The 19,277-nt window shown below is 35.1% G+C and overlaps 4 protein-coding genes across 5 annotated transcripts in view; 3 read left to right on the forward strand and 1 right to left on the reverse strand.

Annotated features, from left to right (window-relative positions):
• Positions 1-19,277, forward strand: part of LOC127515316 (histone H2A-like) — a 123,105-nt gene that overhangs the window by 103,338 nt on the left and 490 nt on the right. The gene's annotated exons all lie outside the window — the stretch shown is intronic.
• On the forward strand, positions 98-7,889 carry si:ch1073-220m6.1 (uncharacterized). Its single transcript, XM_051898808.1, has 7 exons — positions 98-237; positions 1,120-1,216; positions 2,376-2,663; positions 2,760-3,008; positions 5,721-5,872; positions 5,957-6,115; positions 6,238-7,889. Exons 2-7 carry the CDS (start codon positions 1,177-1,179, stop codon positions 6,394-6,396), a joined length of 1,047 nt encoding a protein of 348 aa, XP_051754768.1. The 5' UTR covers positions 98-237; positions 1,120-1,176; the 3' UTR covers positions 6,397-7,889.
• On the reverse strand, positions 8,718-13,556 carry LOC127515300 (sialoadhesin-like). 2 transcript variants are annotated; one of them, XM_051898817.1, is made up of 9 exons: positions 13,482-13,556; positions 12,794-12,829; positions 12,419-12,661; positions 12,039-12,311; positions 11,614-11,730; positions 10,108-10,203; positions 9,798-9,884; positions 9,590-9,677; positions 8,718-9,503 (listed from the first exon to the last, which is right to left on the reverse strand). In XM_051898817.1, exons 1-8 carry the CDS (start codon positions 13,510-13,512, stop codon positions 9,637-9,639), a joined length of 924 nt encoding a protein of 307 aa, XP_051754777.1. In that variant the 5' UTR covers positions 13,513-13,556; the 3' UTR covers positions 8,718-9,503; positions 9,590-9,636. The 2 variants fall into 2 exon arrangements, with proteins under 2 accessions (XP_051754777.1, XP_051754776.1); XM_051898816.1 differs by having other exon boundaries at positions 8,735-9,503; positions 9,590-9,649.
• LOC127515305 (histone H1-like) lies at positions 15,558-18,038 on the forward strand. The gene has a single exon (XM_051898824.1). The coding sequence runs from the start codon at positions 16,346-16,348 to the stop codon at positions 16,973-16,975; it is 630 nt and encodes a 209-aa protein (XP_051754784.1). The 5' UTR covers positions 15,558-16,345; the 3' UTR covers positions 16,976-18,038.

Genomic DNA, 19,277 nt, shown 5'->3' on the forward strand with positions numbered 1-19,277 from the left:
GAATGGATGGATGGATGGATAGTTAGATGGACTGATGGATGATTGGATGATAGATAGATAGGTTGTGATGTATTAATCATCAGACATTTAGAGTTTCTGTATGACATCACTTTTGTATCATGGGAAATGGGACAGCTTAATATGCAAATGAACAGGAAGACTTTATAATTCGGTTGTGTGAGTGGAAACCGCTGCCTCTCATCCTGTTCAAGACATTTACTACAGCAGATCTTGCAGGTAAGATTTTATCATGCTCTCGTCATGTGATCAATTTCTTACATTCAAACATTTGACATGTAATGGAAATGTGAGTGAGTGCATAATTGGTTAAATTTTACTTTATATCTGTGCACAGTTGTTTCTGAACATACAATGTCTGAGTTAACGCAAGTAATATGCACTTTTGACAACATGCCAGATGTTTTTTGTACGCTATAAAGTGTTAGTTGTGTTTTTTAGATGGCATATTTAAATATATAGTTGAAGCAAGTGTTCCCTGGTTAAGCAGGTTTAGCTGTTTGTGGTGTAGTCTGCCTAATTCTGCGTAAACTGGCTGACACATAAACAGCTGCATGACTTAGAAGAGCGCAAATTTATTTTATATGTTTTCATTTATAATCTATAATATCTGCTTGTGGAGTAAACTGAGTAGGCGAGACTTAAATTATGAAACTCCATGCAAATTATTTTTTATAATTGTGTCAGGGTGTGTGTGTGTGTGTGTGTTGGTGGTGGTGACCTTTGCTGCTGCCTGTGACTCACTGTGACAAAATGCTGAAAAAAGCACTGAAGAACTTCTCAAACTCAGAGGAGATTCAGATTTTCCACCAGAATAGGCAAAACTTACACAGATACGCTCTACTAACTTTTGCATAACTAAACACACACCCACACACACATACAGTAATTGCTCATTTTCTGTTTTCTATTTTGTTGTGCTTTACAGAAGTAGTCTGAGGCTGAGAATTGAGAAATTATTAGTGGACATAGAAAGTTATATATATTTTCATTCAATAATAAGTCATTGGTTTGATGCTCTGTATGTAAACCTTGTTTTGCAGAAAATTGCCCTGCTGACGTTGACTTCTGTTTTTTTTTTCTCTTGTTTCCGCCCTGCAGGTGCTCAACAGGAAATCTGGTGTCTTATTTTCAGTCTTCAAAGTCGAGCTGACAGCTATGAAACTCATTTTGCTGTGTATTTTTGGCTTCAGTTTAGGTGCGTATATACGTTATGAAGGATTTTCCATCTAAAGATTCCCTCACAGGTTCTTGTTCAGCTTAAGTATTGAATCAATATTTCTCACTAAACTCCCCTTGTGTTGTTTCCAAACTTATATCACTTTCTTTCATCTGTGGAACAAAAAAAGATGATACTTGTAAGAATTCCCAGCCTTTCTTTAGCATACAACATCAGAAGTACACTATATAGTGTAGGAAGTAGTCAGCTTATACACTGCATTTCAAGTTTGCTGAAAATTCAAACCGCAAACCCAATGGAATAATTTCCACACTTCTTGTTTTGTATATTATTTATATTATATACATTTTTTATGTTTGTATGTTTTATGACTCAAAAGTTTGGGGTCATTAAGTTTTTATTTTTATTTTTTATTATTATTAAAGAAATTAATACTTTTATTCAGCAAGGACTAATTAAATTGATCAAAAGTGACAGTAAAACATTTAAAATAAATGCTGTTCTTTTTAACTTTTTCACAGATTCCTTAAAATTCTTAGCACAACTGTTTTCAACATTAATAATAATAATAATCAGAAATGTTTCTTGAGCAGCAAATCAGCATATTAGAATGATTTCTGAAGGATCATGTGACACTGAAGGCTGGAGTAATGATGCTGAAAATTCAACTTTGATCACAGGAATAAATTATATTTGAAAATATATTCAAATGGGGGAAAAAAATAGTAATATTTCACAATAATATTTAATAATATTTTCACAATAGTAATATTTGTAGTAATATTTCACATTACAGTTTTTACTCAAGTAAATGCAGTGAACATAAGAGACTTGCTTCAAAAGATTTAAATGTCAAGTTCTGCACATTTAAACTGCTTTCTGATTGGCTGATGCAGTGCTCCAGTTACAGCACTGCACCTGTAGGTGAATTACTGCAGCAAAGCCACCAAAAACTTTTATTTTTTATTTCTATTTTTTATTTTTATTTTTTTTATTTTTTTATTTCTATTTTTTATTTCAGTCAAGCTCAAGTAGAACAGTTTCACAAATGTGCTTTTCAAATGTTGTTAATCTCAGTTTCACTCCATTGTTTCACTATGAATGTAGAAAAATACTGAACATATTTGTATGATCACTATAGATGATTTGGACATAAATTGCATTTTCATACCTGCAGATTTTGCCGCTAAATGCCAAGAGAATCTTTATGGATTGAAAGGAAAATCAATCCGTCTGAGCATCAGTCTCAGAAATCAGACTAAAGTTGTATGGCGACGATTCAACAGGAAAGAGTTGCTTGCAAACTCAGACGGAGTTCCCCCTGACTATGAGAAAAGAATGAAATTAAACTTCTCAGATTGGTCTTTGACAATACACAACCTTGAGGGAAATGACAGTGGACTATACGAGGCCCTTACAAACTGGGAGCGAGACACAGTTGCTGCTTTCGCACTTACAGTGGAGAGTAAGAGCCGTCTTAATTTTCATTTACATACGTGATGTATACTTCAGTATCTCAGCTCAGATGTTGGTGCTAACCCATCTTGTGGTCCTTTTCCAGACATTGTCTCTGAGCCCGTAATCGTAGTGACTCCCTATGATGTTAATTCGTCTGCTGGAGTGTGTCGGGCCACAGTGAACTGCTCTGTTGATGGCAGCTGGGCCACGTATGACTGCGACCAAAGTCTCTGTGAGAAGAAGACAAATGCCTCCATCAACATCACTGTCACTGTACTGGACAGCAAAGGTTTCCAGTGCCACGTAAACAACAATGTGAGCAAGAATCATTCTCGGGCTGACAACATTATGTGTAAGCATGAAGTTTATTTAATACTCATCTTGTTTCATGTTTCACACTGTTTTTACTTTACCCTGTAATAATTAACCCTAACGTTTGGGATTTCACACTGTACGTTTGTAAACCCCTCGTTAATGTTCTTATTAGCATATTTATGAGATTAATAACATTAATTGGATGAGTACAGGATGCAATAAGCGTGTGTTTTAATAGCTGTCACATCTGTGGTCATGTAAATCCCCTCTGGTTTCTTATGAAAGAAAAACTGAAGGAAGGAAGGAACGCAGAGGAGTGTTTATATCACTGTTTAATATCATCGTCTAGGGGAAACAAAGATTCTGTTGCTTTGCAAAGTGCAGGAATATTTAATATTCAATATTAGTAATCATGGAGGTGGTTGCTAGGTTAATTGTTGGCATTATGTTTGGCACCACAAACTGCTTGATTGTTTATATCATCACAAATATGTGAACCTGGAGCACAAAACCAGTCATAAGGGTCAGTTTTTTTTAAATTGATAGATTTATATATCAAAGCTGAATAAATAAGCTTTCCATTGATGTATGGTTTTGTTAGGATAGGACTATATTTGGCCGAGATATGACTATTTGAAAATCTGGAATCTGAGGGTGCAAAAAAAAATCTAAATATTGAAAAAAATTGCCTTTTAAAGTTGTCCAAATGAAGTCCTTAGCAATGCATATCCACTCACAATAATACATTTTTGATATATTTACGGTAGGAAATTTACAAAATATCATCATGGAACATGATCTTTACTTAATATCAATGATTTTTGGCATAAAAGGAAAATCGATCATTTTGAGCCATACAATGTATTGTTGGCTATTGCTACAAACATACTCGTGCGACTTATGACTGGTTTTGTGGTCCAGGGTCACATATGTAAACTATCCCAGCTCTAAAGTGCTAAATGTGGACAATTAGGTATTGCATTTAATGTACTGAAAATGTTAACATCATTAATTTCTGTAAAGCTGCTTTGAAACAATTTGAGAAATTGCGCTGAAAGTCAGAGTAAACTAATTTTCTAAAGTACAAGGAGGAAACATAACTTAATTCAGGGTTAAAATGACTCTGGCTCCGTCTGAAATCACATAGTCTGTTGAGTAGGAAATTATTTGAGTCATTTAGTGTTAATGCTCCTAAATTATGGAATTCACTACCACTAACACTTCGTAATATCTCATCTTTGTCTACCTTCAAGACTCAGATAAAACATATCTATTTAATATGTATTTTTGAATAATATGTGGCTATATGTGGCATTATGTGTTTTCAATGTGTGTGTAAGGGTGCAAATGTATTGTAATGTACAATGTAAAGTAACTTTGAGCAATGGAAAGGCGCTATATAAATAAAACTTCTTATTATTTTGAATAAGTACTTCGCCACAGCTAAAAAAAACGTATGTTCATTATAGTATGAATGTGTGTAGTATGAATGTAATCCGGACATACTACATTCATCATGTTGTCATTATCACGTGACCTACAGCGTCATTTGCGTCGCTTCACTGCCATTCACGAATCCTCTCTCGTGGTCTCATGGGATAGTAAAGTGTCCATTGTCCACTCATATCTTTCTGGGAGAATTAGGAAATTTTTCATCCTCTTCTGCTCTAATGAAGTGTGGGGTTCTGCAAGGATCGATATTGGGTCCAGTCTTATTTTCTATTTACATGCTTCCATTGGCTGATATTATCATCTTTATGCTTGCTGATGATACTCAGCTTTATCTCCCTATAAAAATGGGGGATAATTTGGCAGTCTCTTACAGTCTCTCTTTGATTGTTTTAATGATATTAAGGAGTGGATGGCAGACATTTTTCTCCACCTGTATGAATCAAAGAGTGAAGTGATAGTGTTTGGCATTCCGAGTTTTTCCAAATATATCAATTCTGCGGTTAGAGATGGTTTTCATCCATCCATTCCCAAGTCTTGACTAAAATTAAAAGGAGACGGCCTTTTCTGTTGCAGCTCCTCGTTTATGGAACAGTTTACCCCTCCATGTTAGATCTTGTGCCATCCTTGATGCATTTAAATCTCATTTAAAGACTCATCTCTTCTCTTGCATTTGATCGTAATTAATTTTATGTCATTTTTGTCATTGTTTTATAATCTTAGATTGTATGTAAAGCACTTTGGCCAATGTGTGTTGTTTTAAAGGTGCTAAATAAATAAATGTGATTGATTAATTGATTGATCATATAACACTTCAGAATCTTGCTGGAAATAGTAGGTCATCTGGGTACTTTTTGACCCTTTTATGAGTACTGTGAATTCTCACATACTTCTTTAGTTTTTTGCCTACTATATTGAAGGAAGTATGTGATTTCAGAAACAGCCCTTATTTCAGGGTTCAATAAAATAAAATCAAAATAAAATAAAACAAAAATAAAATAAAATAAAAAGAAATAAAATAAAATAAAATAAAACAAAAATAAAATAAAATAAAATAAAAAATCTTTGTTTAAATGGTGGTTTTGTTGTTGTTTCTCTGTCTACAATGTTTGTTTATATAAATGTTAATATTTCCATTTATCTTCAGTACTTCAAATAAAATACATTTTTATTTTGTTTTACTTTACATTCAAAGTAAAAAAAAATAAATAAAAGATAACAAAATAATAAAGCATTATAGCTGTTTTGTTGTTGTTTCTCTGTCTAAAATGTGTGTTTTAATATTTCCATTTGTCTTCAGGCCATGAAAAACTGCAAAGTGATTTGCCCTCTCCACCACACTTTATCTCTTGGATCGCCGTCACCGTTGGTGCCAGTGTTGTGTTGGGTTTGTTTATTGGTTTGATTGTATTAATTGTCAAGAAAAGAGAGTCTTCAAAAGTTTATCCACAGGTATCAGTCAAATTCTCTCTCTGAATGGAATTATTTGTCATTTGTCAGTCTTTGTCATTTTAACTCTGTTCTTTGTCTGTCCAGTCCAGTCATGCTGTGACAGGCCGCAGCATCAATACAGTGATTGAACAGCATGAAACGATCTACAGCACAGTGCAAAAACCAGACGCATTCCAGAATCCTCCAGTAAACAACGACGACAGCAACATAGAAGGGACTGTCTATGACATTCCAACACGACATGTATGTTATGTTTTATAGAGAGATTTTACCTTTTACAGGTTTTTTCGTAACTGATATTGCCAGTTTGGATGCAGTAAAACTTTGTTTGACCTGTTTATTTGTTGGTTTGTGTCTTTTTTCAGCACAAGGCCTGTCAAGTACACAGTGTGGTGGTAGAAAATCAGGAGCAACAACGATCTGGACACGACAGGACTGTTAAAGTAAAAGCTACAGTACATCAGGCAGCAGAACCCGACTCAGAACAAATGAACACGGTTTACTGCAAACTAGGAGAAATATGACGCACCGATACTGTACACGTCAGAGACGTCACCTCAGTGGTGACTTAAACCACAGAAGATCCTTGTGAGAAGAAAAACTTGTACATTTTGTGTGTTTTTTTATTACTGAATAGATTAATTGGCGCTCAGTTAAGCATTTATATGATCACTGATGGATGCTTACTGCATATTGTGCAAAATACACTGTATGCTGCCAGCTATTTTTATTAAAATAGTATGTGAAACAGTATGCATTACACTCTTAAAAATAAAGGTTCCAAAAGGTTTTTTTTTTAGCAAAGCAATTCATAGTTTCCAGTCATGTGACTGGCACAGAGACCTCGGAGAGGTCTGTCATTTTTCCATCTCAAAAGAAGAAAAACAAAAATATGCAAAAAAATGCAAGTTGAACCATATACATCACCTGCTGCAGTGTTTCAATCAATAAAACAGCTGGATATTCTAAAAAACTTAGCACTTATGCACCAAAACATTGATATCAAATTCAGTATTGATGATGCATACTACATATAGGTGAGCAGATGAGCCCAGAATAGGAACACGATGTGTTAAATGTTTAAGCATTTTCTTTTCTATGTGTTTATATTCTGGGCTCATCTGCTCACCTGTATATAGTATGGATCATCAATAAGGTGTATATTGAATTTGGTCTTTTAATATTACTGTCTTAGTACATTAGTACCTGGTAAAAATGACTGTTTTGCCCTCCAGTTGGGCATTTAAATAAGGCTGTGAGGTCATGTGAAAAACTATCAATAGAAGAACCGTTGGGTTTTCCAAAGAACCTTTCAGTGATCAGTTCTTAAAAGAACCATTTATTCTTAATGTGAAGAACATTCTAAAAATCAGAAGAACCTTTTTTTTTTCAATTTAAGAACCTTTTGTGGAATGGAAAGGTTCTATGTATTTTAAAGGTTCTTCATGGAACCACCAATGCCAATAAAGAACCGTTATTTGTAAGAGTGTGTGCGATGATATATATTCAAAACAGTCCTATATTGTTGTCCAGTGACCTCATTGTGTAGCATGTTTAATCCAGCAAGTTATCCCTGAAAAAAAGCTATTTTTTTTTTTCACTTTTAATTCCATTTTGTGTAATAATGTTATAATTGTTTTGATCAAATAATGAGTCAAGGAACAAATGTTAAAAATCACAGCACGTGCCGTCCATAGTTCATTCATCACACTTGCACATTTTGGCAAATGCAGTAGTTGGTCATTCAAATATTTAATGCAAACAAAAATTGCATACTGTGCACAGTATTGTTACTGTTATACATAATCATGGAGGCTGCTGTATTACACATTCTCTCACTCGCACTGTGTGATGTTTAATATTTCTTTGGTGCTCAGGTTTGAATGAATCTAATCATTGCTCATTACAGTCCTATATGAATCTGGGGGTGACAACTCTTTAGTTATGAATGGAGATGAAATATTTTAATGTAATACTAAAGTTTTATTTTTGTAAAATAAAGGCAATTTTAGAGTAATAGTTTTGTTCATTTTTTATTTATTTGCTGCACTCATTTAATTTAAGGAAGATATAAAAACTGACACAATCAGGTTAAAAAAAAAAAAAAAAAATTGTACTAGAATCCGGATTATGATATATTTAGCTGAAGGACAGCATATGACTAACGCTTTCCGCATATAACCATTGTGGTTTTTACTAGCAGCACACACAGGAAGTTCACATTTGTTTTTGGTGAATAGAATAAGGTACTCAAATCATTTTCAAATAATGCCATAAGGAAAATTCAAAGATATATAAATATTAAAAATAATATTAAACAATAATTTTAAATATATGTATACGTTGAGTTGAAATAATAATGATAAATTACATTAGTTTTTCTTACAGATTACATCTTTAAGACATTTATATGTACAATATTTTACTGAGTGAATGATGCCTGTTCTTAAATTCTGTTTAAAACAAATGCAATTCAGAGCAAATAATGTTTGGTTTTGTGATGTTCAGAGTCGATCTGAATATTCTGATTGTCTCCATTGTTGAGATTCATATGCTGATTCTTGATATCTGTGTGTGTCTAAATGATGCAGTAGTTCAAAACTCTCTGTGCACAATGTTTTTGAAATCAACACAAATAATATTCTGAGAAAAAAAGGCCTTAATGTCATACACAAGCACACATTCATATTCTGAATATATTGTTATGTATTATTGAACCAGTTTCATATGAAAGTATTGATTGGCTCAATTATTACACAGCATTAAAAAAAAATCATCCATTGTATTGATTACGCAATAGCTTTTTGTGTGTTTGCATAAGAAATTTGAATTGAACAGGGTTCGTCTCCTATTGTTTGGTTTAAGTTAAGTTCTCTCTACCATTAGGCCACAGGTATTTTGCACGCCAGACAAAAAACACTTCAAACTATTTTATTGACATGATTAAAATACAAGCAGTGCAGGTATGAATGAAAGAGTAACACACAGTAAACACCAAAAAGAAGACACTAAAACACAAAGTACACAATCAAAAACTATCATGCAATGACATAGAAACAACCAAATCATCTCTATATGGTGACATCTAGTGGACAATGACAGGATAGATAGATAGTCTACATGAACATTATATACAGGATTTAACTCCAGAATTAGATTGTAGCATATTTACAAATGTTATGCTATTTTTTTTTCTTATAATATTCATAATTCTGTAAAACATAATACTATAGTAAGCGGTAATGTATCAGCGGTTAGAAGCTATTACAGGCAGTTATTTCTCTAGACCTAGACCTTAACTTTATTAGCCACCAACAGGGAAAAACTGGCCTTGATTGACTTTGCAAGTGTCAATATTTCAACTGCATTATAAAATAAAAAAATAAAAAATTACTGAGATTTTTTTTTTTAACAGAAAAAAAAAAATCATCATTTGTTGTGCGATGACACAAAACATGTTATAAAATATAAATTATGCATATTTGCTGCTTATGATTAACAGCGGTAATTTAAAATATATATTTTTTAATATTTATATAATTTATATAATATTTTTTAATCCCCATACTGTTGAAAGTTTTGTCTCATTTTATCTGAGCATTCGTCATGTCACTAGATCCAGCAACAGCACCTGCAATTATACAAATAAAAGTATAAAATGTATATTTATTGTAATTGCATGATATAGTGATATTTTGAGATTTTAGTTTATCTCACCGTAACCTGTTTACATCTTCAGTTTGGAGTAAACAGTTTCAGAACTCTTACTGGTCTTTCCTAACAGATGACAAGAGCTGAGTGTTCACTATTTTAATGACAACACTATTAACAACAATCATGTATTTATGCATTTATTTTACTGCATTATGTTACAACAAACAATCAGAATAGCCTATGCACTGCAGCAGATCCGTTGTGGTCATACCTTTGTGTTCTTTCTTTTTCTTTATTTCCTTCACTGTTCTCAGGTCAATCTCAACATAGGTCACATCAGAAAGTCCAATTACTGTGTCTGCGTTTCAAAAAAAGAGCTCTATTTTTCTGGTTTCACTTTGTATTTGTAGTTATTGTAATCTTTCCGTTCAAAACTGATGATGGCTACTATTTTGTTATCCATGATGGAAAATCTGTATCAGTGTCACTGTATATAATTCTGTATATTCTAATTTCAAATGTCAAAATAGATTATTGCAGTTAAAGATATTGTGAGTATTTCAGGGTAATGACAGACTGACCGAACTGTGGTGGTGTTTGTTCACTCTTCTTCTGTTTCTCTGTCTGTCTGATGTTGTGCTGCTGATGGTCAGTAGAGGGAGACAGAGATCCTCCACCTACTCAAACACAGAGAAGCTTTTGGTTCCTAAAGACCAGCTTTTCAAAACGCAAAAATGGCTTTCCTGTCCTCAGTTTACGACATGTATTCATATAAAAGTATCTTCAACCATAATAACGCTTTCAATGATAATTACACTGAACAAAATTATAAATGCAACACTTTTGTTTTTGCCCCCATTTTTCATGAACTGAACTCAAAGATCTAAGACTTTTTCTATGTACACAAAAGGCCTATTTCTCTCAAATATTGTTCACAAATCTGCCTAAATCTGTGTTAGTGAGCACTTCTCCTTTGCCGAGATAATCCATCCACCTCACAGGTGTGGCATATCAAGATGCTGATTAGACCGCATGATTATTGCACAGGTGTGCCTTAGGCTGGCCACAATAACAGGCTACTCTAAAACGTGCAGTTTTATCACACAGCACAATGCCACAGATGTTGCAAGTTTTGAGTGAGCGTGCAATTGGCATGCTGACTGCAGGAATGTCCACCAGAACGGTTGCCCGTGAATTGCATGTTCTTTTCTCTACCATAAGCCATCTCCAAAGGCGTTTCAGAGAATTTGGCAGTACATCCAACCGGCCTCATAACCGCAGACCACGTGTAACCACATCAGCCCAGGACCTCCACATCCAGCATCTTCACCTCCAAGATCGTCTGAGACCAGCCACACGGACAGCTGCTGCAACAATCGGTTTGCATAACCAAAGAATTTCTGCACAAACTGTCAGAAACCGTCTCAGGGAAGCTCATCTGCATGCTCGTCGCCCTCTTCGGCGTCTTGGCCTGACCTGACAAGGATCTGTACACAATTCCTGGAAGCTGAAAACATCCCAGTTCTTGCATGGCCAGCATACTCACCGGCACCAGCATATGTCACCCATTGAGCATGTTTGGGATGTTCTGGATCGGCATATACAACAGCGTGTTCCAGTTCCTGCCAATATCCAGCAACTTCGCACAGCCATTGAAGAGGAGTGGACCAACATTCCACAGGCCACAATCAACAACCTGATCAACTCTATGCAAAGGAGATGTGTTGCACTGCGTGAGGCAAATGGTGGTCACACCAGATACTGACTGGTTTCCGGACCCCCCCAATACAGTAAAACTGCACATTTTAGAGTGGCTTTTTATTGTGGCTAGCCTAAGGCACACCTGTGCAATAATCATGCTGTCTAATCAGCATCTTGATATGCCACACTTGTGAGGTGGATGGATTATTTCGGAAAAGGAGAAGTGCTCACAAGTGCGTGCCTTTTGTGTACATAAAAAAAAAACCTTAGATCTTTGAGTTCAGCTCATGAAAAATGGGGGCAAAAACAAAAGTGTTGCGTTTATAATTTTGTTCAGTGTATATTGCAGTTCATCTCTTGGGTTTATTTGAGGAGATGAGAGAAACCTTTGTTGTGTTTGCAGCACCACAGCAGGACCAGTAAGAAAATGAGAAGAAATAAGACGCTCAGTCCTGCAGTCACTCCAATTATCAGAGCACGAAATCCTGATGGTCCTGAAGATCCTGATGTTTTAAAATAAAAGGTCAATAAATCAAATTAATCAAGTCAAGTTTAGGGTAGCGAATCATCTGGAATTTGATCATTAACTTAAATGAAATTTTTTTTGTAAATTAAAATAGCTTTTGCTGAAGTTACTTACCAGTAGAGTTAATAGGCTACCCATTAAATAATCAGTGGAGCACATAAAACATTAATTCACCTGATCTGTTCTGTTGCATTTACTGTTAAAATTCTCATAGCTTGTTGGTTACTGTTTCTTATTTGTAGACATTTTTTACTTATGATGTGAATAAGAGATTCTCACACTCACCTGATAGCGTCAGTGTAACTTCATCACTGGTGTGTGAGTATCGTGATCCGTCCGTCTCATTTCCTCTACAGCTGTAATGACCTGTGTGAGATTCATTAACAGAACTGATTCTGTATTCCTGTGATTGACTCTCATGAATCACTGAATCATCTTTCTTCCAGGTGTAGTTCCAGCTAGTGACGTCTGTCTCCTGTATGTCACATGTGAGAGTGACCGTCTGTCCTCTGAACACTCGTCCATCAGGCTGAACACGCACTACAGCTTTGGGTCTCTCTGTGCAAAATTAACTGAAGATTAATTTAACTGACAGCACATGATATTGTTTTTCTGCTTAACATTACTATTATTAAATCAGATTGCCCTGTAAAAACAGCACTTACCTCTTACTGTTAGCTTGACTCTTTGACCTTGTGTTGTGGCTCTTTGTACACCACAACAGTACTCTCCTCCATCAGAGAGACTCACGTCTCTCAGTGTTTTTGTTTCAGCATCAGAATTTATTATCTTGGAGTTTTTGTACCAGATAATCCTCAGTACAGTTGAGCGTCGCACATCACAGCTCAGAGTAACTGTGTCTCCAGTGAACACTGAACTCTGGGGCTTCACAGTCACTCTGGGTTTATCTGTAAATATTTCATGATAATCTTGAGTTAATATACAGTCTTCAGTCATCATCTATCATTGCTTATGACTTCTATAATTTCCACTGCATTATATGTGTGAAGATTTGAAGAAAATATAAATATATAAATCACCTTGCGTTTGTCCAGTGTGGATGTTTGAAATCAGCACTAAAAAAAGAAAAAGAAACAAACCACACACACACACACACACATTAAAATGGTGGGTGAGATAAATTAAAACTCATTTACAGAACACTTCATTAAAATAGAAGTAGTGACAATGTTGATTTGATGCAAGATATTTCAGCTGCATCTCAACTCTGCCCATCTCTATTCTTTCACATCTATATAAGGCAGTCAATAACTGGAGATATTGAGGGTGAAAGAGGAAGTGTGAAGAAAACATCTTCATTCTTATGAATAGTGACACTGTCATGATACAATTAAAGCACAATGTGAAGAGAAGCTCACACCATCGGACTGCAGATCTTATTTTTCACGCTTGATATGGGAAGTGACATCATTAGTCAGTAATTTCACCACATCACAATTAAGACTAAGATGCACTTACTGCTTTAGTGAAGATCTGCCGAAGACAACACAGTAACTTTACAGAACATGACAGCATGTCCGATTCAACACATGAACATTACAAACCTTAAACTGAGCGAGTGAAGACGTCACAGTAATGATCAAAACACTGATCTCATTAAGCTAAACAGATTCAATACATACGAAGATGAAATACAGATGAACACTGATTCACTACATCATTATACAAAATGTGAAAATGAAGCATAAATGAAAAAACAATACTCACAGAGCATTAGAGGAAGTGAACTGAGCTCCATACTGATCTATTAATGACTTGCTGTATAACACAGTCTGTTTTAAAGCCTCAGCACTTCCTGTACAAACACAGAGAAGAAACCGTAGTTCACAGGTCTGAGATGTAGCATCAAACAAACCCTTTCCTGCTTATACTTCAAGCAGCTGACCCTGATTTCAGAACCTAATAAGAATTTAGAACAAAATAAATAAACCTAAACAATATCAGTATCCTCTTTTAAGAAACGTTGAAGAGTTCCTCATAGTAATAAAGTGCTTTGAATTAAGAAAAGTCTTATTAGGCATGTTCATATGTGTACATTATACTGGTGATTTGTTAGGGATGGATGCAAAACAAGATAAGACTGAATCATTTATTTCAGTGCTGGATCTGAATTGGGCTTTATGCGCATCACTTTACTCCAAATATTATGAATTACTGTCAGACTAGTCAAAAGAGGTATTGCCAAATGCCTGAGGGAAAAGGGAAATAAGACACAGATGTTACCAAGAATTTCTGGGTGATCTTGCAACAAATCTTTAAAGGAAACTTTAAGGAACTTCCAGTTCACAGACACTTTTATCAGTTTTCAGCATGAGAATGTGAGATGTATGAGTGACTGGAGGTCAGTGTAAGTAATCTGCCAGCTGCCACTTCATGATAACTGTGTGTGCATGATGGTCTTTGAAGTTTTATATGTGATAAATCAGAGGTGGTCTTTACAATGATGATATGTCTGTATTTCATAAATGAAATGTGTACATGATATGAATAACTTGTGTCCAAAACTGGTTGTGTCCAATGACAATAAGTATTCTGACTGTGTCATTGTTTTAGCACTTGTGTCTGAATTGGTTAAACCCACAAAGCAGCAGTGAAAAACATGTCAAAATATAACTGACAGACTTTCTTGCGCTCTCTGATACTCTCTGTGGGTGTAGGCGTAGGTTGGCATGAAGTAAAAATAAGTGTAGAGAAATGACATCATGATCACAGCAATGACAATCAGAATGGAGTTCTCATCTTATTATTCAGAAATTAAGATAATGGAAACAACATTTCCCCTTTATTTTGCTGTTATTTATGTTTGACTGATTTATTTATGATTTATTTGACTGATTTATTTATGTTTGACTGATTTATGTATGACAGCATAGTATCAACTATGACAGAAACTACCGATTTAAAAATATATTGCAGATAATATACACTGCCCGGCAAAAAAAAAAAAGTCGCTGTTTGGATTTTAATAGGCAAATACTTAAGAATCTATGAATGGATCATTATTACAGTGATTATTATGTTTCTAGCATGTTATATGTTTGGCAACGGATCTTTTAACTTTTAAAGATGGAGTGTGTAGCTTTTCATTTCTTAAACAACCATGTAGGAAGACACATCATGGCCATATTCCAGGATGACAATGTCAAGATTCACCAGGGTTAAAATTGTGAAAGAATGGTTCAGAGAGCATGAAGAATTATTTTCACACATGAATTGGCACCTCTGAGTCCAGACCTTAAATTTATTGAAAGTCTTTGGGATGTGCTGAGTACAGAGTGCTCACCTCTTGCGTTGTCAACACAAGATCTTGACCAAAAATTGATGCATCTCTTGATGGAAAACATCACATTTATTTCCATCGAGAGGTGCATCATTTTTTGGTCAAGATCTTGTATTGACAATGCAAGGGGTGAGCACTCTGTAAAGTCTACTTCAGCACATCCCAAAAACTTACACTGAGGTTAAGGTCAGTGCCAATTCATGTGTGAAAATGATTCTTCATGCTCCCTCCCAACAATTCTTTCACAATTTGAGCCTGATGAATCTCGACATTGTCATCCTGGAATATGGCCATGATACATCTTAATACATGGTTGTATAAGGAATTAAATGCTACACACTCCATCTTTTAGGGTTAAAAGAACCGTTGCCAAAACATAAAACATGCTATATAGGACTTTCTCTCACGGTCCTTTCAAACCAGTATGCTAATATCTTAATATAGGTTTCTGACTTAAAGTAATGATGTGTGAACTATCATGTGAAAATATATAAATCAGGAAAAAAAAACCCCTCAAATATCAACATTTGCTAATCTGTTTGTGATGGATTTATTTCCTAAAGAAGCAGCAACCTCAACACCATATTCCCTACTTCTGATGTTGGTACATAGATAGGACTATCTGTCTAATCATGTCATTAGTGTTTAATATAATAACAATGACGCTTTAGTATTTAAGAAAAACACATTTGCATTACTCTTCCTTCAATTTATTGTTTAAGAAATCATGATCAACTTCAGGGGTCTTGCAGCATTGAAACATGAGAATCAGCCACAGACAGATGTGGCGTGTGCTTCAAGCTGCACAAAACCACTTCTGAATGAAACACTCCACAAGTCCCTCAGCGATCTTCCTTTCATTAAAGCCACTGTCAAAGTGCTAGTTCGAAATCAGGATGACACACTCAATCGTTTATCGCTGTTAATACACAAAATTGCATGAAATATACACGCAGCCTTTTTCAATACCGGTGCACGCTCTGGATTTGATCCGACGATGCTAAAATAAATGTTAATTTGTCGCGTGTTTTAGTCTTCAAATAAAGTTCAATATCTCTACTCGACGTGTACGTTGTTTTTACTATAATAAACTATCTTACAACTCCAGTTTTATTCCACATATGAAAGGAGAAAACACAAGCACGGCATTAGTGGAGGAGCACAGACAGTGAACAGAGCAGGTTGAGTCTACATAGTTCTCATGCTGTGGTTAAATGCGCAGCTCTGCCCAGCAGCGGCTCAGTATTGATCACAGTCATTTTGTGTGTATCTGGATTTTCTCCGAGAAATCATGGCAGAAGAAACCGCTCCAGCAGCTGCCGCGACCAAAGCGGCCAAGAAGAAATCAGCAGCTAAACGCAAGAGAACAGGCCCAAGCGTCGGCGAGCTCATTGTTAAGGCTGTGTCCGCATCTAAGGAGAGGAGCGGTGTGTCCCTCGCTGCCCTGAAGAAAGCGCTCGCTGCCGGTGGCTACGATGTGGAGAAGAACAACTCCCGCGTCAAGATCGCCGTTAAGAATCTGGTGACTAAAGGTACTCTGGTCCAGACCAAAGGGATCGGCGCTTCCGGCTCCTTCAAGCTCAACAAGAAACAGGCCGAGACCAAGACAAAACCCGCTAAGAAAGCTGCTCCTAAAGCCAAGAAGCCCGCAGCCAAGAAACCTGCTGCCGCTAAGAAGCCCAAAACTGCAGCAACAAAGAAACCCAAAACTCCAGCAGCAAAGAAGGCCGCCACTAAGAAATCGCCGAAGAAGGTGAAGAAACCAGCCGCTAAAAAGGCAACAAAGAGCCCTAAGAAGGCAAAGAAACCAGCAACTCCTAAGAAAGCAGCCAAGAGCCCAAAAAAGACCAAGGCAGCCAAACCCAAAACGGCGAAACCTAAAGCAGCCAAGCCTAAAAAGACGGCAGCAAAAAAGAAATAAACTTAATATTTTTCTCTTGTTTTATCAAAAAGGCTCTTTTAAGAGCCACCCACTAATTCATAGTAAAGAGCATTATTTCAGCTGTCATTTAGTACTTTAGTACATTTAAACAATACATATCATTTTGTTATCTTAAACCCCCAAAGTGTCAGATGGTGCAAATGCCCGAACAAATGAACAGACTAATATTTAAAATTTTATAAATATCAGTAGTTGAGATAACTAAAAAACTTTTGTCTAGTAATTTTTACATTCTCAAATGCCGGTGGCACAACTGCAAACATGACTCTTTTATGAATTGACAAGATAATAGAAACATGACAATGCTTCATCCAGAGGACCCCAACTGATCCTTAAGGCAGGTTTGTAAAGGCTTGTAGATCTCTCAAATACTGGTAAAAACTGCTAATTTCAAGTATGGGTAGGTTGGTACACTTTCCATGTCAGGTGGTACAACTACAGTATATACTGTATACATACAACTATTTGGTTGTGCTGCCTGTCATAAAAACAGTCAAAAACTAAATTTAAACACTTTGAAATGTTATTTAACAACTGAAACTTGTTTAAACACATTGTTCATGACTCAAAAATATGCATTACATCAGTTTTGAAAAGATATTTAAAATACACATTTTTGAAGCTTTATTTGTCAATGACCCAAATACATTTAGACATTAAATTTGATGATAATGTGAACATTTTGATGAAATCTGAAGTAACTGTACATAGATGTTAGACATGTTTATAGCAGTAAACTGTATGACTAACCCAGCTTTAAGACAGGCTTGTTTAGTTTTTAATCAATTAATTGTTATAATGCTTTAAAAGTAAAACTTGGGCCAGGCAAGTTCATTTGTATAGCAGTTTATACATAATGGTAGTGCTTTACATAAAAAAAAAAAAAAAAAATAATAATGTAACGTTACATACGAAATAAATTATTTTAAAAACAATGAAAATTAAGAAATAAAAACTGAAGAAATTAATGAATTAAATCGAAATAAATACATTAATACGCAATATGATATCAATGAGGAAAAAATTATTTGTGTTGTTTTTCCTGCTTAAAATTGGACACTTGAACAATATCAGTAAACATTTTCATAAATTTTTAATTAATTTATTTTTTATAAGTTTGTTGCCTCGAGACAACATTGTACCACAATGGAAAAATGTAAACATTTGGCATTTTCATATAGAAAAATAAATTATTATTTATTTATATTTATTGAAAACATCAGTTTCTTTAACTAGACACTTGAACAAACAAATTTATCCAGTTTTTAATGTATGAAAAGTTTCATATTTAATAAAAAGTAACATTTTATATTCAGCTGTTGCCCTCAGGCAACATTGTACCATAGTGGAACACAAGTATTACCAAAACATCATATTATTATGTCATTATATCAAGTTATCATATCCATCTTCATCTTCATCTCCATCTTCTTCTTTCTCACCCTCATTCTCTCCCTGACAGATTGTCACTATGATTTTATCTTCCTCATCACAGTATGACCCCTCATCATCACCCTCATCACCTGCCAGTGCTACCTGTGTTTTATACCTTTTTGAAGTGCTATAGAAAATGTGCAGATCATAATATATGCAGATATAATATGTGAATTACTATTCTTATAAGTGCATTACAAAATCATGTGGAAATGCAAATATATTTAGATAATTCTAACTCTTTACCTTACAAATATGATACATTTGTATTCAAACCTATTATGCCTGTATGGCCTTATGCGATTCCATTATGGTACAATGTTGCCTTGAGGCAACACAGTTTTTTGTTATTTTCTCTAAAGCATTTGATGATATATAAAGTAAAATTCTTGAAAATACTTCTTTACTTGCCAGTGAAGGTGACTCATATTTTTGTGGGTGATTAAATAGATACAAACACGTGAAAAAAGCACTTTTCATTGAAGAAAATATGGAGCCATGCGACATGTGCTGAAACAGGACACAAAATGGACCCCTGTTGGTCATGTTTTGGTCTTTTTTTGCACTTTTATTGATTAGTATTTTAGTTATTCTGTCCTGAGATACATTTGATCAATCAATTGGTGCCTTATTTGATTAAAAACAAACTAAAATAGACCAACTAAAATAGACACCGTACCATAGAGGGTTAAAAGGAAGCTAAGAGGCCGTTGGCATATACTTGAGGGTAGTCAGTAGCAGAAAGGGGGTGGCTTCGGAGTTTGGAGAGAAGTTCACTGATTGGCTTGATGATGTGTTCAGACTCCAGCCAATAAGAGACGGTGCGCCTTTATTTAAATGTCTAATC

Source organism: Ctenopharyngodon idella, chromosome 7, assembly GCF_019924925.1.
Source record: "Ctenopharyngodon idella isolate HZGC_01 chromosome 7, HZGC01, whole genome shotgun sequence".
Taxonomy (NCBI): Eukaryota; Metazoa; Chordata; class Actinopteri; order Cypriniformes; family Xenocyprididae; genus Ctenopharyngodon; species Ctenopharyngodon idella.